This window comes from Odocoileus virginianus, unplaced genomic scaffold (assembly GCF_023699985.2).
Source record: "Odocoileus virginianus isolate 20LAN1187 ecotype Illinois unplaced genomic scaffold, Ovbor_1.2 Unplaced_Scaffold_4, whole genome shotgun sequence".
Classification (NCBI taxonomy): Eukaryota; Metazoa; Chordata; class Mammalia; order Artiodactyla; family Cervidae; genus Odocoileus; species Odocoileus virginianus.
This window is the reverse complement of record NW_027224266.1, coordinates 1,919,527-1,934,737: the sequence shown is the minus strand read 5'-3', so window position 1 is coordinate 1,934,737 and position 15,211 is coordinate 1,919,527. Positions and strand designations below refer to the sequence as shown.

The 15,211-nt window shown below is 34.7% G+C and overlaps 1 protein-coding gene across 5 annotated transcripts in view; it reads right to left on the bottom strand.

The window, feature by feature from the left end:
• Positions 1 to 15,211, bottom strand: part of CNKSR2 (connector enhancer of kinase suppressor of Ras 2) — a 270,849-nt gene that overhangs the window by 145,439 nt on the left and 110,199 nt on the right. For all 5 annotated transcript variants that reach the window (XM_070462393.1, XM_070462394.1, XM_070462395.1 and 2 more), the window contains exons 6-7: positions 6,925 to 7,044; positions 362 to 421 (exon numbers count right to left, since the gene is read on the bottom strand). In XM_070462393.1, coding sequence (XP_070318494.1) covers positions 362 to 421; positions 6,925 to 7,044 — 180 coding nt within the window. The remainder of the gene's footprint in view (positions 1 to 361; positions 422 to 6,924; positions 7,045 to 15,211) is intronic.

The following is a 15,211-nucleotide window of genomic DNA, read 5'->3' as shown; positions in this document are numbered from 1 at the left end:
GAAACCTGACTTATCTGATGTTTCTTTCTTACATGATTTAAGTTTCCCAATAAAACTACACTATTTGTCAGATGGAGGTGGATTCTTTTACATGTCACAATAACTTGTCATGAGTCAGAAAATACTTAACAAATCTCTGGCTTTGAACACAAAACATCTGATTTACTTCAGGTAAACAGCTATTCTAAACTAACAAAAATGACTGAAATTCTCCCCAAATAAGTGCTTACTAACTCAATATGTCTTTTTAGTTGTATATTGCTTATTTCCTCAGAAGTCAACCAGAATTATGTAAGTGCCATAAGTTGGTTAACAATAAAAGAAAAACATACTCCAAAATTGGAAATGTTAGAATACTTACATTTTCTGTAGTTCCAGTAATTACATGGAGGCCATCATATGTTGATTTAATATACATACCCTAAAAAAAAAAAAGACAGCATAGGAAAACAAATGAAAACTCAAATATTTTCAAGGATATTATAACCTCATTTACAAAAAGAATTGCCCTATCAAATTAAAATTGCCATTGCCCCAGGGATGAATCCATGATTCAATAAGGCTGTCTTTAAACTTTAAGAAATTCCTATCTGAATGTTCTGGCTTCTGAAGTTTGCCTGAAGAAGCCTGTACTCAGCTTAATCAAATGATTACTTGAAAAGTGAACTTACAAAATGGATCATGGTAATTCAATATCCTGAACACATAGTTCACTCTCCTCAAAATCCATACTACATGTGCTGTGGCAAAATAAAAGTTACAATGGGAGATTCAAATATTGGGATATTATTAGTTTATTATACTTGATACATATTATACAATAAAAAGTAGGTTTCTATAGAGCCACTATAGAACTACTGGAGACAGAAGAATGATAAAATATTGTTTATATAAAATTTTTTTCTGTTCCTCTTTTGTGGTATCCTACACATTCTGTCTTAATCTTATTGCTGAAGTTTTAATAATTACATCCAATGACCTCTCTATCAATAATTAAGAGGTAGAATTCCCTGGCAGTTCAGTGGTCAGGGCTCCACACTCTCACTGATGAGGGCCCAGGTTCAATCCCTGATTGGGGAATTAAGATTCCATAAGCTGCACAGTGTGACCAAAAATAAATAAATATTTAAAATTAAAATCATAATAATATTAATTTAGAGGTAATGTGTGGCACCCCCTCCTCCCAATAAAAAAGAAATTCCGTTTCCATTTAAACAAAGTGATTTCAGAAAAAGCTTCATTAAAGATAAAATATTATCTAGAAATCTTCAAATTATTCAAGTTTTAAGAATAAATGAAACCTTTAAGTTACGCACAGTGACAGGACCCTAAAAGAAAAAATATCACAAGAAAGGATTCACATTTTAAATACTGAAATATTTTCATTTAAATAAATCAGAAAAAAACAGATGATTCTCTGAATGGCCTTTTTTCCTAAGGAACATTGTTAGATAAAAAATTTACTAAGTTTTACTTTGAAACTACTTTGCATCTCAACTATTGATTTCAAAAATTGAAAAATGCTAACTTCAAAATAAACCTGAAACCTGAAATATAAGGGACTTAATAACTAAGAACAATCATTTTGGAAAAAGCAGACATTTAAGTAATTATGTGTAGACATTTGCAGTGTTAATTTCCTATACCTGGATGTTAATATTTTGACATCTAAATTTACTTGTGTATTCACTAAAAATAACTAAGAAATAAAAACAAGAAGCAATAAGTTCATGGCATGGAATTATTAAGAAGTCATTGGGTAGGTTTTAATTCTGAAAAGCCAGTTCAGTAATGTCATATGTCTAAGATGTTGGTATCAGTTCAGAGAATGTTTAGCCTGGATCTCTTAATATGAAACAAAATAAATGTAATTTGACAAGATGTTCATTTATCTGTGAATTCAACTAACCTCAACAAACATACAAATAGAAACTAATTAAGAAATTGGTTAGTTCTATAACCGTATGGTAATATTCAACCTTACACAGGTGACAAGTATACAACATACTTTATTTAATCCCATTATTTATTGGAAGGTAATACAACAGTACTACTTAGAATGGGACAAGATTCTTGCAATCATTTTTCCCATGGGAGATAACCAAATGACATCAAATTAATAAAGGATTTTTAAAGTACATTTGTTAAGAGCTAAACACTAAATTTTGTTTTAGTTTTTTTATACAGAAGGATTGTGAGACGATTAAGTGGAAAAAAACAGTGAAATAAAACAATATATCAATATATAACTTGGACATACACAACAATCATCACTCATCATTATCTATCACTATCATCACTAACAGGTACTTGTTACAATCTGCTAAGGACTGTGTTAGTGTGTGACATTTATTTACAATAGTCTGTGTGGTACACACTATGATTATCTCTGTTTTAGAAATAAGGAAACTGAGTTACTGATAGATCGGGAAGGTCTGCCAAAGGAGGTGAAGCTGTGTTTCGAGCTCAGACGATATTCTCAACCATGAGGCTCCTAATTTACAGATTTATTAACAGAAGGCTTGTCCACCTTCACTTTTCTTATTAGAACAGAATATTTGGAAATTGTAGATACTGAGTCAAACATTGACTGTTTAACATCCACTCTAAAAAGATGAAGACCTCTCTAGCACACATATACTAAGTTCAAGGTGGTTATAAAAGAATAACTGGGTTTGACCTTTTACAGATTTATTTTAATCACCCATCTCTTCTGACAACTTCAAGTAAAAGTTGATTATATTTCTCTCCACACTTCTTTTAACAGTGCATTACTGATTATGAATTAAGGTGTTTGACAAGAGCTCTATATAATTTCTTAAATAATTAAGTCATAGAGAAAGTCTAGTCTCCTAACATAAATATTTAGAAAAGTCATTATATTCATCAGGATAAGAACTCATGGAGATAATCTAGTTATGACTCAGGAAATGAATCTGTATGCAATTGCTACACATACCAGGAACTTTTAAAATGGCAACTGTAAGCTAAAACAAGTTATCAATTAGTTATAGGAAGAGGATTTCATCATTATATATAATTAAATGTTGTGTAATTTATATTAAAGCTAATTTTTTTAGATGGACAAAATGTATTTTTAAAATATTTAAATAAATAAGGATCTAGCTATATATACAGAGTTCAGTTTTAGCAACTTCATAGTTATGAAAAATAAACCAGAAATAAAACATATTTTTTAAATGCCACATAGAAGGAAGATATTTTGTTTTATGCAACAAACCATTCATTGTAACTGCTTTTCATAATCAAGACTGACTTCTTCAGCTTTTTAATCTTTCTGGTGGTACTAACGAGGAAAATGGCCAAAAGTCAGGCACAAAAAGAAAGTAAGAGAAAAAACAAGTTACTTGGATGAGTTACAAACTAATCATCTTCTGAATAATGAAGTGTTCACAGAAATACATCTGATCACTTGGTCACCTCTCAGAAAGGGTCAAACAGCAGGAGGACATGTAATTCAAATGGCTCTTTTTCTGGGACTGAGACAAATCTGGTTTTCCATTTCATCTAAATCTTCATTCTTCCTTTCTTTTTTTCTTTTAAAGCAATTAATTAATTCTGGAGCTGACTCCAACAGCTCCCTGTCTTCTGTTCAGCTTGCCAAAATGACATTTGCTTCACTGTCTCCAAATGGCAGTTAACCAATGGAGCCAAAGCAACCTCACAGTCAAGTCAATGGAATAAAGCATTTTAGGAGTGAGTCCAAGTGCCTAAATGGCAAAAGAATTCTCTAAAGCAAAGAAGCTTCCTCAAGGTTGCTCCCTAAGCCCTTTCCTCTCTATTCTTTCTATCTCTTGGCTCTGATCTAGTTTTGATATGTTCCAACAGCTCTCTTTTTCCTTCCTTTAACTTTCTGCTAATTATTGTTATTTAAAAGCATTTTAGAAGCTAGCTTGATATATTTTAACCATTACTAAGCATAATGTCTACTATTCCTTATAATGCTCAGGAGTCTCAAAAGTAAGAAATCCTAGGAAATTTGACTACTTAGGTAGAAAGTTGATGAACAATCTATCTAGTTTATCCGTGCAAGAATAAAGCCCATTACCTTTTACCTATGAGAGATGTTCCACTTTGAAAGAGGAACATTTAAAAGAAGAAAGACCATCTGCAGATGTTTGAAATTGATTAAACTTCATTAAAGCTTGGTATTCTCCCATGTCTTTCTGTTTCTTTCCTTCATTTAAACACTTCTATGGCTAAGCTCATGCTGAATGTCACCCAAATCCTCAAATCTATTTAACGTGACTGACTAAAATTAAATCAGGTGATTGATTTTTAAAATGATACCTTGAGTAAAGTTATATAAGATTTCTATTTCATCATCTCCCCTTTAACATGAATCACATGAAATGGTTTTATACATAACTCCTTTTATTAATATTCAACATATTAGCTTTTTCTTTTTGTCCCTTGGAAATATTTTCCCAATGAAATGCTGCTGATTACCCTTTTAAATGGATTCCTCTAAGTAGTTCTAATTTTAAAGTCATCCTCCTAAACTTCTCTCACCTCCTTTTAGCTACCCCAAGTTTAACTGTGGGATAATGGAACAAACTTTGGTAAATTGCACCTCATTTAGATTTACCTGGATTTTATCTCTGCCTCTGTTGTACGTTACCTTAATGTCATACACGGCAAACTGGTGAGGATCTGTGATACCATTTTCTCATTTGCAAAATGAGAAAATTAATATCTACAGAGTTGTGAGGATGATACCTGGTAAATGGTAGGTACCCACTTCTTCCTTTTCTCTACCAGTTCTCTTCCAGAATAACTGAATCTGGTTCGTGGCATTTTAAATTCATGACTATTCCAAAGAGCACATCCAGCTCTACGCACTTGAAATTTAAAAACTAAAAGACCTATCCAGGGTTATACCATCACTTAAAAATCAAGGTTTCATCAAGTCCATAAATGAGCAATGTGTTGACTCACTTCACATGGTTATTTTCACCTCATTATTTCAGTGGAAATTAGAGGGAAAAATCAGGCTTTTTTCTCAAAACAGTACTGTCTTCAGAACTGCAAATTCAGAGCTACAGGGAGCTTTAAAGAGAATCTAGTCCATCCCTCCTGCCCCTCACATTCTACAGATGAAAATATCACAGCCAAGGAGGTTTAATTTACATCCTCACCGCTCCCATATCCCACTCACAGCTCTATTTTATGGAAATGATTTGTATCCAGATTTTCTGTCTCCTAGTCTAATATTACATAGAAGTAGTTGTAGTTAAGTTGCTAAGTCATGTCCGACTCTTGTGACCCCATGGACTGTAGCCTGCCAGGCTCCTCTGTCCATGGGATTCTCCAGGCAAGAGTACTGGAGTGGGTTGCCATTTCCTTCTCCAGGGGATCTTCCTGACCCAGGAATTGAACCTGGGTCTCCTGCATTGCAGGCAGATTCTTTACCAACTGAACTATAAGGGAAGCATAGTAGCAGTTCATAATTTCTTACAGTGCAAATCATGCTTAAAGAACTTTCTTTCCTTCAGAACTACTAAAAGGGGAGATTTTAAAGAAAGGAAAATCTTGAAATACTATGGGTAGAAAGATGCTTTAAATAAAACCGGACTTTGTAAAAGATAACCAAAAGGAATAGAAAGAATTTAAAATCATAAATATTACTTCAAATAAGTTTATAAACATTAAAATAAATTCTAAAACTAATAAAAGTATAGCTAATAACACTTATAGGTTACAATGATGACATACTTTGGCTATATCTGAGATGCTGATTTCCATCTTTCCAGGAAAATACAGATACAAGCCACAAAAAGACAGGGAGCTATGATTACCCAAAAGTAATTTGTTAAGTATCCAGATTTTCTCTGGATCTATAGATCTATCTATAGATCTCTCGCTCTATAGAAAACAGGACTTCAAGCCAAAAAGCTCACTGGTGACCAATGAAGGCACTGCCCCCACAAACAGTTATATATATATATATATACATACACACACACATACACCACACACATAGATACAACTGAAGACGGAAGGTCACATAAAAAGTTAAACCAGCACAGGGATCTATAAGAATATATTATCTGAATTACACTGTTAACAGTAGTTTTTAAGATTTCAACTTTCTAAAATATCCTTAGTAGTACTCTTGGAAAATTCATCTAAAGGGAGAGTAGAAACACTGTAGCACCAAACTATCATGAAATAGCTCTGTAGTAGGTAAGATTTCTCCAGTCAGTTATTTGTTGTTTTTTTTTTTTTTTGTCTCTCACTTATTAATAACAATATTATATGTTTTCTTTCTAGAGGCTCATTAAAATAAAAGGTATCCCTTGGGTTTAAATTTAGAGTCAATACAATTTTTAATCAGGTGAACAAAATATAGAAGATTATCTTTATTATGACATAATAAAAAATATATCTCATAGACGTTAGCCTAGTTTTAGCGATATCTACCTGCTTACTCACCCTTAAAAGAAAGAAAAGATGTGAATTATAAAGAATATTGGGTTTATTTAGCTTATACAACCTAAGGGAAGAGAGACCTATTCAAACGAACAAACAAAAGCAAAATAAACAGAACACTCATTTGCATCAGCAGGTAACACTGTGGTTTTTATTACAAAATTCTTAAATTTCCTATAAATCTAAGGAACGTTGATAAGAGTTAAAAATGTAGCTAAAGCTAATTTATTTACCAAAGTAAACAGGCTAAATCAGAAATCACTATTTTAAATTTTCTTTCATTTTCTTTTATCTTTATAAAACTTTTTATCATGACTAACTCCCACCACCTCAATTCCTCTAGGGAAAAAAAAAAAAAAACAACTATTCACTCTGTTAAAATTAATGGATTCTCATATTTGGGGGCTGCCCACCCATACTATTAGCTGTCTGTTGATGGATAGTAGTTTTGATAAACATGGTTTCTCTTACCAGCCCTTCACTTGGTTTGATGTTTGCCAGCTGAATCACTTCAAGGTGGGCAGACTGTGAAACTAGAGGATCTGATGACAGGGATATGATGTGGTCACAGACTCCAGAAAGAGTTTTACACTGAAAACAAACAAACAAAAAATTATAGTCAACACATGTTGTAAATAACATATAAATCACTTTTTATTGTAATATCTTTTACAAGGGAAAAGAAAAAATAGAAGAAGGTACTTGGCATTTTATTTTATAAAATCTGTATTAAAAAGATATTCAGGTTAAGAAATACACACACACACAAAACACATCTATATCTAAATTATAAATATAAGAGCTACACATCAAAATTGGAAGATCTCCTGGAGAAGGAAATGGCAACCCACTCCAGTATTCTTGCTTGGAGAATCCCATGGACAAGGGAGCCAGGCGGGCTATAGTACATGGGATTGCAAAGAGTCAGACTCGATGGAAGCGAGTTAGCATGAATGTATACATCAAAATATTCAGGAAAGTTACGGTTATGTTTTGTTTCTATTATTTGATTCATCAGATCTAAAATGAAATGATTATTTTGAAACAATCTTAATAACCTGAACACTTCTTGATACCAGCCACTGGATGGAAGAGAATTCAACCCAACTTCAAAAACCTTGAAGGTTTTTTACTTCATGATCAGAAAAGTTAAAAAAAAAAAAAAAACCAACCAAAATCCATGGAAAATGAATCTCCCAAATCTGCTTGGTGAACTCCTCCCTCTCATTTGTCTAGACTTTCCTGCTCAAGGTTACCTTTCTGTAAACTCCCCCGCTTCCTCCAGGCAAAGTTTGGCACTCCCTCAAACCGGCTTTCTCAACGTTCTATGAACTGTCTGAAACTGTATAACTTCATTCAGAAGCCCTCTAAGGCTAGGAACATGTCCTACTCATCTCTGACTTCTCTTCCTCCCCTACCCCTGGGAGACAGATCCTAGAACATTTGTTGCTGTTGACTGAGGACACAAAATTAGTGCTTAAATTAGGATAAATCTATCCATAGCTTCTATCCATTTCTAACATGTTACATTTGGTCTGTGACCACTGCATTACTCTACTTAGGGGCGTCAGTTCCTGAAGGGCTCTTGCGGCATTCTATACATGCTCCACGCCCTTGGCCTCTTGTAGGTTCAGCGTTCTCACCCCACAGAAACTGCCTGGCTAAATTTCTCCCCCTTATTGCAGCCCTGCCCTTTGCATCTGCTTCTCATGGCTGCACATTTACTGTGGCTATCAACCCCTAAGGACAGGCCGTGGCCAGCACGGGAAGCATCGGCTTGGTATGAAGAGATGCAGGCAATCACCACACTGCCAGTTACTTGCTGTGTGTCTGTGAGCAAGTTATCCTATATCCTTGAAGTTCAGTTTACACATGTAGAAAATGAGGTAATAAAAATTACTTTATATGTTTTACATGACAAATCAGGATAATGAATATATATTTTAAAAGTCTAATATGGTTCCTATCCAAAGAAGACATCAAAGAAATGTTTATTCTCCCCTTGTTGCTTTCTGTAAGCTCAAAGGGCTCAGTTCTCACTCATGGGATGAATTATCTTATTATTATTAACTCCATGGCCTTGCTAATGATGTTACAATGACCAGTAATCACACTGCATGGTCATAATGGGAAGTTCAAATCTCTTTACTCTCTCTGATATTCAAGTTTCAGTGCTTTCAAGAGATACAGTGAAGGTATTTAGCCTGAAGGGCTGCTCAGCAGAGTGCCAACAGGAAAACTACCTCTCAGAACTACAGGGCACTGCACAGGGCGCGCCATGGGCATGTGACTTGTGCACAAGGGCCTGCACTTAGTATTACACTCTGCCGGTGCCATTTTGGCATTCTTAATTATTTTTGAACAAGGAGTTGCATATTTTCACTTTGCACTGGGTCTCACATATTATGCAGCCCATCCTGGGACTGTAGTTTCTGTGTTTTTTGTTTTTTAAATTTCTTTTGAAGATACTCATCAGCAGCCACAAGGAAAAAGACAGAATGGCAGCCCTTTACAAAAATGTCTACGGTTCAAACTGCTACTGTTTGATGGGAAGAAAAGCAACTGGGGCAGATTTAAATCTTTTAACTATTCCTTTCCTTCCTTAAGTGGTTTCATTTTCTTTCTTATTTTCTCTCTATCTCAAGTGGCGGGGGACAGGATGGATAACACTGTTAATATGAAGGGTTTCTATATAGAATACTTGAATTGCATGATAATCTGAAAATAAATAGGAAGGTAAAGAATATATAAAAATGGCTCAACATGTGTGTACTGCAACACTCAAGGCCTCATATAACACACTAGTAATGAGCAACAGTAGCTCTCCTATTCAAGCAATGGAAGCACTCAGAAGTGGAGTAGGAGGAAAAGCAGAAAAACTACATTGTAGGTGTTTTTACAAGAAAAATACCAATTAAATCTACCATATTAAGTTGCAAATCATTTTTTCAGATTTATCTACTGAGTAATTTTATTTGTCAAATGCCTGCTATGTTCTACGTCTGTTGGAAATACGAAAAATGAGTAAAACATTGACTTTACTAGCAAAGCTATCAGGGTTTAACAGATTAAAAACTTTGGAAAAAAATAATAGAAAGATTTAGAAAAGAAACTTTGCTAGAACCCTGCTCCCTGTTTGAGAGATAATGTACTAGAATCTTTATATTGTAGCATTTGGCACTTGGTTCAATAAGCCAATTAGAAGGGATACAAAATGGCTTGGTTTCATATGCTAATTCTATACTCATTACTGTATCATACATCAAGCCACTGCAGGAAAGCACATTAAGGGTACTACAGTAAAGTTCCAAGGAAGTTACTGTTTTTATTTATTTGTTTACTTATTTACTGAATTTGAAGTAGGGTTTAGAACTTCTTTTTCTTTTATTAAAATAATTTTTAAGGGTCATTTTCCACTTACAGTTATTATAGAATATTGGCTAGATTCCCCATGCTGTACCACACATCCTTGAGCCTATTTTACACCTAACAGTTTGTACCTCCCACTCTCCACCCCTAGATTTCTCTTCCCTCCCCCAGTGGTAACCACTACTTTGTTCTCTATATATCTGTGATTTGGTTTCTTTTTTGTTATATTCAGTAATGTGAATGAAAAATACTGTCTGCCATATCAGCAAACAAAGGATGCGGAGGCCACCAAGCCCTTAGCCACTGCAGCCACCCTCAAAGGTGCACCCGAGGAGACTCAGGATGGAAAAGAAGAGGGTGCTGGCTAAGGTGTGTATCAAAAGAATAGATTTCAGTGAGCCGAGACTCCTGCATCTTCCCATACAGGGCAAGTACTAATTTTGTTAACTTGAGATGTTTGGTTTTCTTTAATTAACGGTGATCTTTTGATGTTCCCTCGTCTTTGTTGCAAAAACCCATATATACCCTGGTTACTCCCTAACCTCTTGGGAGCTGTCCCTCAGAACTATTTGAGAGGCTGCCTATAGGACTTGAGTTCTCAGAAAGTCCACCGAATAAAACATAATTCTCAACTTTTAGGTTGTGACATTTTTTTCAGTTGACACTAGTCTGTTGTAGATTTTAGATTCCACATGTAAGTGGCATCTAAAGTATTTGTCTTTCTCAGTCTGACTTAGGTCACTTAGCATGATGCCCTACATGTTCTTGTAAAAAGTTAATTTTTCCCTTCAGTGAAATTATAATATTATGCCATCATATTAACACAAAGTATTATCTATTGCTACCTAATAGTATATCCCACAAAAAGAAAATTAGCTATAATATACTAAGAAAATACATTCTTTATTATTAAGAGTTAACATCAACACTACAGAGCACCTACCATGTATCCTGCACAACGCTAAACACCTCATTATTTCATGCATCTTTTCAACAACTTTCTGAAGTAGTTATTATTATAGTCAGTTTAGCAGATGAGAAAGCAAGGCTAATAACTCACTGTCTTGGCAACAAAACAGTCTGACTTCTTAATCATTACCCTTAGCATCTCTTCAATCCTTAAATCTCCATTTGTTGCTGATTAGTTTCATTTTTTTATTATTTAAAATCTATGTTAGTATTAAAGGGACGTAATATAGCATATTTAAATTACACAGTATAATGAAATATAAGGTGTGCCTACAAGTGTTCTTGCAATTTATAATACAGTTTAGATAAGAACTAGTAGACTTGACAGTATGTAAAAACAGGCTCTCTGGGAAAACCTGCAATTTTAGCAACAAAAAAGACAACTCTATTCTAGCTAGAAGATAACTGGTAGCCATTTGCATAAAGGAGATTCACTATTTTTGCAATATTTATATCAAAGGACTTTAAATTCTACTTATCTTTAATTCTAAAAATAGAAACAACTTTTAAAATTTTAAATTAAAGCCTAGTAAAATAATATGTCTTTAGTATAAAGGAAACATAAAATGGCAATGAGTATTATAACTGATCCTCTGGATTCTGTTTATACTACCCAAAATGGCGAGAAAAGATTAGTGACTGAATAACAGTTAGCAGACATGGCTAGCTAGGATTTAAGAAACTTTTAATGGTATTGTCATTTTTTTCTCTCTCCAGTTATTTATATAAATTTCAATTTTGAATTAATATAATCATATAGTATATTCTCATATAGTATATTTTCATCCTCTATCCTATACACATAGTATATTTTATATAGGTTTGCATATAGTGTATGGCTGGTTCACCTAAATCTAAAAGTTCTTAGGGGAAAAAATATCTGAACATAGCACATTTAGTATAAAACAGCGGTTTTTAAAAAGTCATAAAAACAACATTTCAGTCACTGTGAAAATTCAAAAAACAGCAATCTTACAATAATATACTAACCAATAACAGAGCATTATTTCAGTATCTCTGATGAGCATTCTTTAATTATCACTGAACCTGTTAGACACTTTTTAGATTAATATGTGAAATAAACTATAGTATTTTTAAAAGGAAATGGAGAAAGCATTCTAAGTGCAAACAACAGTGAATAAGGAAGGAGTAGGTATGAAGTTTTAAATCAGCCTCTTAGCCTGGGAGCACATTCAACCAGACATGAATAAGCTACTTAGTAATTTTATGCTTTTCTAAATAAGTAGAATAGTGGATAGTTATTCTTCTGAGTACATTGGAGGAAATGAATGGAAATTATCTTTAGATTTAAAAATAAGAAATTCATTTGACATAGAAAAGAACCTCAGGTTCAGAAGTTTAACAAAAGGACTTATACAAGGAAATTTCTACTTTCAGGTATACACATATATAAAAGGGACAACAGTGTGAAACTAAGATAAAATGAGGAAACAATAAACAGATGAATATGCATTTTAAGATGGGAAAAATGTGAAAGCTACAATTTAAGAACAGCAGAAATAATCCAGGGTATCAATAATATGGAAAACATTAACAAAAGTTTAGTTTTGATAAATAATGTATACATATTAAAATAGTTATTGATATATAAATAATATTTCAACTAAAATAGTCTAGAGGACAGAGCACATTTTTATTTTATTTGGTTTATATATAAAATTATACCTCAGTATTATAAATCATGTAACTGCCAATTTATGATATTTCCAATATAATTGGTAAACAAAAGGCTTTGTTTTTATAAAATAGTACAAATTTAGTCCAATATTAAATAGCGAAAACTCTAAATTATATAAACTTCATTCAGAAATACAGTGTTTATAGTACTTGCCAGATCTATGCTGAGTTAGCAATTTTGCACTTATAATGGTTCCCTAAACCTACTTTGGGCTTCCCAGGTAGCACTAGTGGTAAAGAACCTGCCTGTCAATGCAGGAGACATAAGAGATGCAGGTTCGATCCCTGGGTCGGGAAGATCCCCTGGAGGAGGGCATGGCAACCCACTCCAGTATTCTTGCTTGGAGGATGCCATGGACAGAGGAGCCTGGTGGTCACAAAGTCCATAGGGTTGCAAAGAGCCAGATCCGACCGAAGCGACTGAGCACACACAAACCCACTCTACAGCACAGGGAACTCTACTCAGTATTTTATAATAACCTAAATGGGAAAAGAATCTGAAAAAAATAGATATATGTATAATCAAATCACTTTGCTATATACCTGAAATTAATACATTATAAATCAACTATGAAGTGAAGAGAAAGTCGCTCAGTCATGTCCAATTCTTTGCGACCCCATGGACTATATTGTTGATGGAATTCAACAATTCTGTTGACCAGAATATGGAGTGGGTTGCCATTTCCTTCTCCAGGGGTTCTTCCCAACCCAGGAATCGAATTCAGGTCTCTTGAACTGCAGGAGGATTCTTTACCAGCTGAGCCACAAGGGAAGCCTATACATCAACTATACTCGAATATAGAATAAAAATTAAAAGAGGAGTAAACAATCAATTTAAATTGATATTAAAAAGTATTAATTACATACACATTCCCCAACAAAGGAAGAATTTCTTACTCATATGAGTAAAAAGAACTGTATGAGAAATCTTTTTTAAACTTTAAAAACTAATACGATAGAATAAAATATCAATTTTAAGCCAATATAAAAATTATATTTGTATATAACCAAGATTAAGAGTCTCAAAGAGCTTCAGAAAGCAACTGTATTTGCAAATAAATAATAAAGGTCATATGAACTTTGTTCCAAAAAGACCTAGAAAACTCTGCAATCCCTTTAGTTTCAGACTCTGATGGTGGGGAAAAAGCACAACAAAACTATTGGTAAAATGTAAAGAAATCACCACCACCACTGCTTTATTAAGCCATTCATTCATTCTAAAAGCACTGAGTATCTGTTACATGATTTAAATGCCACTGCTATGCTTAAGGATTTCTCAAATTGAGACAGTTATTTCTGGTGATGGATTTGGCTTGTTCTTAATATCACTGACATTAACCATGCTGTCCCTGTGTTCCTGATGACAGAGAAGGAATAACACTTTAAAATAATAATCATCGAAGAATGATGAGGTCAGTACCAAACAGTGAGAAAACATCAGTCCCAAACGTACACCTACTTTGATGAGCAAGAAGTGGATCCATGATGCTTCCTACTTCCAACTACTTTCATGAGGCATCCTGTATGTCATTCAGTCACTAAGTCGTCTGTCCGATTCTTGCAACCCCATGAATTGCAGCATGCCAGGCTTCCTTGTCCTCCACTGTCTCCTGGAGTTTGCTCAAACTCATGTTCATTGAATCGATGATGCCATCCAATCATCTCATCCTCTGTTGCCCCTTCTCCTCCTGCCCTCAATCTTTCCAGCATCAGGGTCTTTTCTAATGAGTCGGCCCTTTGCATCAAGTGGCCAAAGTATAGCAGCTTCAGCATCAGTACAACTACTTTTCTGAGGCATCCTGGTCTGAAATGGACATGAACCTCCATTGCTCTTTCACTTTCTGATAGGGAAAGAGTCAGATGGAAACCAGAACTGAATCTGGGAAAATCTCCATCCTACTTACCGCCTCTCTCAGAGGCAGGAAGCAGAGCCAACAGGCTTATAGGGAGTTCCCAGGCAGATGAGAGGGGTACTCATTAGAATGTACACTACTTTCAAGGTTAAAGAGTAACAAGAGTCTGGAAATACCAGTGGTTCAAGCAAGATGTAGATTATTAGGAAGATGATTTCATTTTATTTCAGAATCAAATAGCAAGAGTGAAACAGTTCATTATGATTGGATGAGCTTCTGGAAAATCCAGGCACTATATACACTCCAGTACTCTTGCCTGGAAAATCCCATGGACGGAGGAGCCTGGTAGGCTGCAGTCCATGGGGTTGCTAAGAGTCGGACACGACTGAGCGACTTCACTTCCACTTTTCACTTTCATGCATTGGAGAAGGAAATGGCAACCCACTCCAGTGTTCTTGCCTGGAGAATCAATCCCAGGGACGGGGGAGCCTGGTGGGCTGCCGTCTATGGGGTCGCACAGAGTTGAACACGGCTGAAGTGACGCAGCAGCAGCAGCATATATACAGTTTATGGACAAATGGGGAACAAATAGCAGATACCTGGGAGCAATGTCTTTACTTTTAGTAGAGAAGTTCAAAGTTGCCATATGTGATTTTATGGAGAAAAGAGTTAATCACATTGTACCAGTTATTAGTTCACGGGCGTTCAGCTCCAAATTCACCCTTCAGTGTTTGCTCTAGAAATAGGCTGGACCTTTGTGCTCTACAGTAAGGACAATGTTAAGTTTGTATCAGTAGAGGGTGCTGGAGGGATAGGGAAAGGAGAGGGAGGCTTTTCTTCTTCCCTTTGTGCAGTGTTTTGTTTTACCT